General features: G+C 41.7%; 1 protein-coding gene across 2 annotated transcripts; it reads left to right on the forward strand.

Annotated features, from left to right (window-relative positions):
* Positions 1-6,005: 6,005 nt before the first annotated feature.
* On the forward strand, positions 6,006-9,513 carry LOC146693033 (uncharacterized). Of its 2 annotated transcripts, none has more exons than XM_085433362.1 (3): positions 6,006-6,163; positions 7,527-7,571; positions 7,664-9,513. In XM_085433362.1, exons 2-3 carry the CDS (start codon positions 7,532-7,534, stop codon positions 8,521-8,523), a joined length of 900 nt encoding a protein of 299 aa, XP_085289488.1. In that variant the 5' UTR covers positions 6,006-6,163; positions 7,527-7,531; the 3' UTR covers positions 8,524-9,513. The 2 variants fall into 2 exon arrangements, with proteins under 2 accessions (XP_085289488.1, XP_085289487.1); XM_085433361.1 differs by lacking the exon at positions 6,006-6,163 and adding an exon at positions 6,600-6,702.
* The last annotated feature ends 506 nt before the right edge of the window (positions 9,514-10,019 follow it).

Consider the following 10,019-nt stretch of genomic DNA (forward strand, 5'->3'; position numbering starts at 1 on the left):
TGACATAATATTAATATGAAGAGGCACCTTAGTCAGTTATGATGTGAGGTGGATAATTGTTAGAAGTAGTCTGCATCAAGCTTAAGGTTGCTCAAATTCAGTACAACGACATATGAGATGAAGAAAATATCTAAACTAATTAAGTGCATAGTGTCACGACCTGCGGGATCAGCATCTCTCCACTCCTAGCCCCCCTTCTCTTCTCTTTTTCCTCTCTCTCCCTCTCCCCTGTTTTGCCGGGGCGGAACTCATGGCGGGTTCACGCCCTCGGTCCACGCCTTCCCGGATCGTGCACACCTGGGCCTCATCAGACCAGCTGGTATATTAGAAGGAGGAGATCAGCTGTTCAACGCTGGATTGTTGTGAAGGCTCTTGTCAGTACACACCTAGCTCAAGTTTCCCGTGCCTCTGTCTCAGAGACTTAACGTGTTCTTTTGTTCCTAGATTCCCCGGACCCGTCCCCGTGTTTCCCCGTGTGGAGTGTGGAAGGAGTGGCAGGTCGCTAGCGGAGTGGAGAGAGGCTGTTCTGAGCGCGTGTGTGATTTCCCCATTTTCCCTGGAGCCCTGGACCCCTGCCCCTCACGTCTTGTATATAGCACTAACCTCGCACTGTCTGTACATACACTTGGTGAAGATCTGTAATAAACTATCTCTGTTTGAACGCTACCCAGGAGTCCTGCGAGTGGATCCTCTAAGCAACCCGTGACACAGAGGCATTTGACCTGCTTGAAAACCTGTCATCCTAGATGAGACTTTGCTGAGATATAGAGCACACCTATACTAACAACTAATAAGCTAAACCCTGTATGCAACAGCTAAAGCTACAAGATTAAGAAGCTGAATTAAATATGTGGACACTGCTAAGCTAATGAGCAAGTTACACATTTTTTTTTTTTTTTTTTAGAGCAGGAGCTGCATGATATTAAAGCTCACACATGCAGCTGTCTGTGAGCTCAGTTTTTTCCTCACACTTCTGATTTGTTTTTGGCAGCAGCTTTTTTCTTTTTGTGTCCTGACTCATGTGTGTAAAGCGTTCATGCCATCAGCAACTTGTTTTTGTTTGTTTGTTTGTGTTGTTGGTTTGAAAAATAAATAAATTTGTGATCATACTTGTGGATCACAGTGACACATAATGATTAGGCATATGATTTACTAATGTCTAGTTTTAGAGCTGTGAGCAATGCATCCACATTGAGATTAAAAGCCTGGTGCAGACTTTATATGAAGCTGCTATAGAAAGAATGGAACCTTGTGGGAAAAGTTCAAATAAAGAAGTTTTTTAAATCCTACCTTAAAAGTTTGAAATATGTAAGATGTGTGAATTCTTTGAAAAAAATAGAAATGACCTAAAATGCCTTAAATATCATCATCAGTGGCACACCAGTGGAGAGAGTGGACAGTTTCCGATACCTGGGTGTCCACATCACTCAGGACCTGTCATGGTCCTGCCACATCAACTCCCTGGTTAAGAAAGCCCGTCAGCGTCTCTTCTTCCTCAGAAGACTTAGAGACTTCCATCTGCCACTGAAGGTGCTCAAGAACTTCTACTCCTGCACCATCGAGAGCGTCCTGACGGCAAACATCTGCACCAAGCAGGACAGACGAGATCTGCAAAGAGAGGTGCGCTCAGCCGAACGCATCATTCAATCAGAGCTCCCTGACCTGCTGTCCATCTACACCAAGCGGTGCAAGTCCAAAGCTAGGAAGACTATGATGGACCTCTCCCATCCCAACAATGGACTCTTCTCACTGTTGAGGTCTGGGAAGCGCTTCCGCTCCTTTAAGGCCAAAACAGAGAGAATGAGGAGGAGCTTCTTCCCCCAGGCTATTCGGGCCCTGAACCAGGTGTAGGACTGGACTCTCCCAAACACGTCACTATAAGACTGGACTCTCACCACCACACATTTCCTATAATCCTATAATTCCTATAATTTATAATCTTTATAATCTTTATAATCTCTTCTGCTATTTGCACGTTCTTTACTGTAAATTCATAAGTTAATTTGTAAATTTTGTAGTAACCTGTAAATTGTAAATATTGTAAAACTTTTCTTCTGTCATTTAATGGTCGGGCATTGTACAGCTGCAAGCCTTTCACCCCCACGTCATACTGTGTATGGTTGTGTGTGTGTGACAAATAAAATTTGAATTTGAATTTGAAATAAAAATGTAGTGTCGCATCTACAAAAAAAAAGAAGAAGAAGCATACAGTAACTTAAAACTAGCATTACAGACAAATACAGTTTTAGCATTGCCTGACTATGATAAGCCCTTCTACCTGCATGTAGCGAGTCATAGAAGCGAAACCGCTCACATCCTCATACTCAGCTCAAAGTGCAGAACTCACAGCAGTAATACGTGCATGTGAATTACACGAAGGGTAAGACATAAACATACACACAGACAGTCAGTATGTTTTTTCAGCAGTACATCACTTTGCAAAAATTTGGCAGAACAGAGGAATGATTACACTGGACACCCAGTACAAACACTATTAGAAGTAATAATATTGCCAAAACAGTTAGGGTTGTGTAAATGTGCTGCACATCAAAAAGATAAATCAGAAATAACTAAAGGCAATAACTTTGCAGATAAAGCAGCTAAGTTAGCCGCACAACAAACTGTAGACACATTAATGTCTGCATCCGCTATGCAAATACCATTTGACGTCCTTAAAGACGAACAAAGCGCAGCACCAACCACAGAACAAAAGAAATGGTTAAAGTGTGGAGCACAACTAAAAGATGATCTGTGAAGGAAAACCAATACTTCCTAAGTCCCTACACAGAACAGCAGCATTAGTGACCCATGGAGTAACCCATGTGTCATCAGGAGGGAGGCTCCAGATCATTATTACACACTTTTACACTCTAAATGTCGAAACTTCAGCAAAAGAATTTGTGAGAACATGCATGATCTGTCAAAAACACAATTCACGAGGCAGTCTGAGGACAAAAAGAGGACATTTCCCCACACCACCTCATCCATTTCACACCATTCATATGGACTTCATTGAATTAAGTGAAAGTCAAGGCTCAACATATGCTCTAGTGATTATAGACGTATTCTCAAAATGGCCAGTGAAAAAAAGCAGATGCAATCTCAGTTGCAAAATGCCTATGTAACCATTTCATTCCAACATATGGCATCCCTACTCTGATAAGATCAGATAATGGGACACATATTTTGTCAATGATGCGATCAGTAAAGTCTCTGAAGCACTAGGATTCAGCATAAGAAACCATTGTGCTTCTCACCCACAGAGTCCAGGCTTAGGCTTTGTGGGGATGAACAAAAGTATTTTACCAGCATAATATAATCTGCAGTATGATCATTGCTTTAACAATGTAACAGATAGCTTTAAGATGGCCTTAAGATGTTTATGCATACTGTTATCATATTAACTTTGTATTTCAGATGCAGTTATAATTATGTTATACACATTGCATATCTGCGCTTATTTTGAGTTGATGTTTGGTTCATTAAGGGTCTTAAGCTTCACTGGCGTGACTGTCCAGGTGATACATGCTGAGGGAAACTAGAACATAGAAGAAATTGCAATACATGCTTACAAAACACTTATATCAGGTTATTTTTATTATCATTGATAAGTTCATATTTTTGTATTAAGCTTTTAGTAGAGGTGCTTGATTAAAACATTTATTTAGTAGATGATATATACATAGTTTCAGTTCAGGTTAGTACATACATGAGAGTGGCTTCTGTCTCTCTGTCTGGTGAGAGGTCAGGAGCTAGTCGGCGAGGTGAAGTAGGGTGCAATTGTGGTTAGCACACACACACACACACACACACACACACACACACACACACACACACACACACACACTCAGTTAGAGAGAATCATTTATAGGTGAAAGTTTAAGCATGTTTTGCTTGGGGTTGCAAAAGGAGCAGTTTGTCGCAGAACTGCAGCTGATGTGTCTGGATGACAAGCGAGCATCCGGCAGTAACAGGATGTACCTGTTATGATGACGACGGCGGCGTTCTTTTTAAATTGTGTTAAAAGTCATTGTGGTTTTGACCTGATCTATGTATAAAATGTATCTGTGACGTTGAAGGGGCGTCATTAAATTTAAGCCCAGGTGATGTAAAATATCTGTTTATGCTTTGATTAAGTCGAAGATCAATTGCTGTCTGTGGTGATCTTCCCACGCGTGTTTTAAAATCATCGTTTGACTTCACCCGGCCGGATCAGTGTGGTTATTCTTCGATCCCCTCTTGTACCCTTCCTCAATATTGAACCCTTAACAGCTTAAAACAGAGACTCAGAAAATGCATGGAAGAGACAGGAAGACCATGGCCTGAATGCACAGGCCTAGTAAAAATGTGGATGAGATTAACACAAGGCTCTCAAAAACTTACACCATTTGAGGTTGTTCATGGGAGACCTTTTCCACTATCCTTAGACAAATCTGTCAGAGAAGCAACTCTGGCAGAATGGATGGCAAAACTATTAGAATTTGAATGTTATGTTTCTTTCCACTGTGTTCCTGTTAATGATAGACTACAGATTTACCCTAAATTACTAAAATATCAACATTTTAATGTGAGAATCAATTCTAGAACATAAATGACTGTATCGGAGGAATCAATATTTCAGTATTGATCCGCACATCACTAGTACAGGGCTCTGTGCTGGAAAGCTAGCCAGATGCACGTGTACAGAAACCGTGTGTGAAAAGTGGTCAATAAAGAGAAGCCGTAAAGCATTGTGGCGGAGGTGTGGTCCTGGGTGCGGCTGCAGGGGAGGAGTGGTGCAGTGGGCTCAACGGGGCGGTGCTGGAGATGCCGGTGAGAACAGCTGATGGCGATTTGGACTGATAATGGTTTCCCTCCCTTTTTATAGTGAGACAGAGAGGAGCGGAGAGAGAGGGAAATCAGCTGGGACCGACAGCTGTCAGACTGTGTTCAGTCATAACCTGGGAAAATTGTAAATAAATGTGGAACCTGGTGATAAAGACCTGTGTGTGTGTGTGTGTGTGTGTGTGTGTACCTGTGTATAGTGCATTTCACAAGCATGTTCATGCAAACATCGTCGGGTCTGCCGTGATATGTTTAACATGGGACTTTTGCTCCTGAACCTCTGCAGACCGGAGCTGTACGAAGTCACTTTCCTCTTTACGCAGGACTGTAAGCTGTCATCTGTGAGGTGTGAGCGGTGTTTGTTTTTATCATAGTTCAAGGTGTGGGATAGCTACTCAAATACATATGTGGAAGATCGACAATCAACAAATTAGGCATACTGGTAGACCGCTCTCATCAGAAACGCAAATAAATCTGCTCAGACATCATTAAATGTTCTGTTTTCTTCAGATATTTTTTTTCTTGCGTTTCTCCATACTTGGCCTACCTGGGGTTGAAAGTCTCGACAGGGGCGGATCTAGAAAAATCTTCTTATGGCAGCATGAGGGTGGCAAAGAAATCAAATGGAGGGGAAAAATCAAAGCCTTTTTTTTTCAAAGACATACGCAGGTGGTTACATATGGTTAAAATGATTCAACTGCAGTAAGTATGCACGTTTCTCATATCAATATAGTCCATTAGTTGATTATTGTCTGTAGCCCACATGATTAAACACTTTAGTTACATAAAACATGTGAGTTTAGATTTTATCTGCTGTATAGCATGTATAATAAATTAATATGTAGCCCAATAAGTATAAAACCCAGAAAGCTACACAACATGGGGCGGTTCATTTACAAACACAGGTCTAACTTGAGTTTCACACAGTTTTTATTAGAAAACAGTCAAATTGTTAAATGCTTAAAGTACACAAAATGTCAGAAATCTGCACCGTCATGAACACAAATTTAAACCTAATTTTTCGTGAGTTGTTGATTAACCCTCCGAGGTCTAAATCCCACGTTGTGCACATCAACATCACACATTTGTACAAATAAAGACATGTTAAATATTAAGCTCTGGAAACAGCTTGGTTGTTTTTGTTTGGAACATGTTGTTTTGTTGCCATAGCGATGCCTCCAGGGAAAAGTTAGGGATTTAAGCATGTTTTGAACGAAAACATCAGCATATGAACACAAAACTGAAGAGACACTGCAACCGTATGAAAGCAGACCACTATTTAGTGACATTTCGACGTTTCCCTGAGGATTAACTGCTCTGTAATTTACCAAGAACTAAAGTAAGCTCAAATTTCACTTTACAAACTTAAGATCATTTACTTCAATATAAAGCCTGATTTTCCTGCCTGCCAGGACAGTATTTATGTACTTTACATTGTGCAAGACTAGACTATATTTTCCATCATAGAGAGGATGATGTGGATCTATTATTCAGGAAAACAAATGAAGACTTAACTATTTGTCAGCTGATGTAATATTTGACAAATTATACATAAATGAGAAAATGTTCTTAATCATATCTGAGTGACAGAAGCTCTTTTTAACACGATTATTTTCTTAATTTAGGAAAATAGAGAAGACTTAAGTTTTCAAATTCAAATTTTATTTGTCACACACACACAACCATACACAGTATGACATGGGGGTGAAATGCTTGTAGCTGTGCAATGCCCGACCATTTTGTTCTCCAACAAACTATTAGAATTTCTGAGAAACTGAGGCTGCGTCCACATGTACACGGCTGTTTCTGAAAGCGCAGCTTTGTCTCTGCATTTGGGCCTTTCATCCACACCTAAACAGCAGATTGAGTCACTGAAAGGTGAGATTTTTAAAAACTCCTGCCAGGGTGGAGATTTTTGAAAACGACGTTTTTGTGTTTAGGTGTGGAAAACGGACATTTACTCAGGCAATGTCAAAAGTGTGCGCCGCTGTTGACGCTGTGGCCACGTTAGTGTTTACATGAGATCCATTTCTACAATGGCCGATGTAGACAACATACTGTGTCTGTTACTCTTAGTATCTGCAGTTTTTACACGCTTACATATACACACACAGTTACTGTGCCTCCATTTAGAAACACAGAGGCATCAGACGTGGCTTCTACATTCAACACAGACGCTCTCCCAACCCAAATCCTGACGTCAGTTTGGAATAAATGTCATTTTAAAAAATGACATTTATGTATGCTGTATGCATTTTGTCCATTCCAAAGTTGTGAGTCTGTTCCAGCCAAAAAGCTGTCTTTAGTTATTAACATTTGAAACAATGAAGGCACGTGAAAGTAACACAAAATTAGCTGCTTTTCCAGAAAAAGACAAAAACTTCTCAGAAGTACGTAAGGTTTTGTGAGGTTTTCCCACCCAGGCTTCTAGACTTCTGATTGGCCAACATTTCCACACGGTTAAGATTTGGCGTGTTCTTAACAGCGTTTCAGTTTGTTTTTAGCGTTTACATGTGGAAGGAGATATTTTTTCAAAACTGCACATGTGGACTGGATTTTTTTTAAACGAAAAAGGAAAACGTGCGTTTTCAAACACAGCCGCGTACGTTCGGACGCAGCCTGAAGTCATCACAAAAAAAGCAAATTCTCTGAACATGCTGAGTTGAGGTTTACTGATCATTGTTGTTTTGTGTTCCTTGTAGTCAAAATGAGTGGAAGAGGAGATGGATCACACAATAACCGTCATGGTAAGCACATGTGCTCAGTCTTAAAATGGATGAAAAACAGATTTTCAGCAGATAGTTATGGATGTTAATTAAAAGATTAAATGATCTTGCAGGCCGACAGGTTAACCCACAAAGGTTTGAAAGAGGAGATCAGGAACCAGCTAATGAACCAGTTAATGGACCAGTTAATGGACCAGCTTTCGAGCCTATTCATGGACTCCGGGGCTTCCAGATCGATCTTTATTTTCTTCTCAATGATATGTGTTGGATGCTGAATGAGCTAATAGATGTATTAGTGGAACAATATGTTAATTACCGTCACAATGCCAATGACAATAATGTCAACATTCAAAATATGAATGTGAGGGACAATAATGCCAATGCTGACAACAATGAACAGCACGAGGATCATAATGCTGTTGTTGTTGGTGGCATTGAAAATGAGGATTCTGATGAGGCATTTGAAGACTGTGAGGATGTTCACCAGTACATCCCAGAAGAGGATCCTCAGCCAGGTGTATCCAGGAGGAGGTCTAGAGAGATGGATGAAGCAGATGTGGAACCAAACAAAAGAATCAGATGGAGCGAGGAGTTTTCTGATGACGACTCTGACTTCTTCTCTGCTTGTGACACTGATAGCGAGGGCTGTCCTCAGCAGGTAACAGAAGAAGAACCGCAGCCTGGTGGATCCACGAAAAAGTCCAGAGAGGAAGATGTAGACGAAGAAGAGCATAATAGCAAAAAATCCAGGCTTGCAAACTCTGATTTGGGGACCAGCTCAGCTGTGTACGACCACTCTGAGAGCAGCAGTGATGAACTTTTTGAAGATGCGCACGAAGAGCTTGACAACCATGAAGCTGGAGGCTCGAGGAAGCGTTCCCGAGAGGACTTTGAGGAAGAAGAGGAATACTTGCCTGTTTGCAAACTTTGGAGGTGTTCAAATGAGATCAGCAGCAGCAGTGATGAAGACTAACACTATTTCGACGGGTTTCTTCAGTATCCTTTTAGTAGGCTGATGGCCTACTCAGGTGACCCTGAATCCTCCATGCTGCAATAAGCTGGGCATACACTGTGCGATTTCTTTCAGTCGCGTTATTCAGCTCCTGCTCAAACTGTACGATTGACTCGCAGGGGTGAGAAGTTTGTGCCTCCATCGCTTGTGTCCAGATCACACACCGCACCGCCGTTCGACTCCATCTTTTCGCTCTCATTTCTGCGTTTGCGCGTGGGCAGTGTGAGACGCTGCGGTGACACCCTCAGGACGACCCACAGGATTTCAAACAGGTTTGGTTTTCTTACGAGCAAACGATTGATGATCGGGAGCTGGTCGTGAGGTTTTAATTGCTTCTCATTACCCCGTTACCCTCGTTATGTAGACGATGCACGACACACGATTAAGGCCAAACTCGGGACGACTCCCAAAACGGTCGCACGACTGAAAAATCGGCTCAAAATGGGCCAAAAAGAGCACAGTGCATGCCCAGCCTAATGCTGCCGCAGGATTCCCATGATGCACTGGGTGTTTCTTCCTCACCCACTATGTTTAACAGACCTCTCTGTACTGAATTGTACTTGTTATTAACCTCTGGCTCTCTTCCACAGCATGTCTTTATCCTGTTTTCCTTGCCCCTCCCCAACCGGTCGCAGCAGATGGCCGCCCCTCCCTGAGCCTGGTTCTGCCGGAGGTTTCTTCCTGTTAAAAGGGAGTTTTTCCTTCCCACTGTCGCCAAAGTGCTTGCTCATAGGGGGTCATATGATTGTTGGGGCTTTCCCTCCCCTGTCTCTATCCTTCTTTCTATCTACCCCCCCCCCCCCCCATCTGTCCTCTTAATCTCTTCTTTACAACCCCTCCCCCCCATTTTCATTTCCTCCATCATCTCTCTACCCTGTGTTCACTTTTGAGAACACAGGGTAGAGAGATGATAATAAAATGATAACAATAAACACAATTGGCTACATTTTACATGTGTCGGATCAATGTCTTCATTTAAGTCTGTCTTTGTGTATAATATGCATACTTTACAGACATTGTTTGACTTGTTATCATTCAAGACCTGATGGAGAGGTTGGAGCTGTGCATGTTTAATGCTACGTTTCGATCAAGAAATGAACTTGTAGCATAAATGTCTACTCATCTGTGATTGTATTAATCATTTCAGCTTCATAAATCAAACTGACTCAATCACCAAAACCAAAACGGGGCTCACACAGTAGTGTGTCCTTGACACAGCTGGGTCAGATAACTCTAGTGAGAACGCGTTTGTGTACCATCACAGACTAACACATGTACATTATCTCATCAGCAGAGGCTTCTATAATCTTACATTTCATGGCATTTGCATTCTACAAGCTTATTTATTGAGAAGTCTCAATAACAGCATGTTTGTGCAGGTGCTGCTTTGTTGCACAGACACTAACTCACACCAATATTCCCCCTTTTCACAAAATAAGCATTCTGCTTCTCTTATC

This window comes from Copadichromis virginalis, linkage group LG15 (assembly GCF_057382275.1).
Source record: "Copadichromis virginalis isolate Kocher_CV1m ecotype Utaka linkage group LG15, C_Virginalis_male_GT1.1, whole genome shotgun sequence".
In the NCBI taxonomy this organism is placed as follows: domain Eukaryota; kingdom Metazoa; phylum Chordata; class Actinopteri; order Cichliformes; family Cichlidae; genus Copadichromis; species Copadichromis virginalis.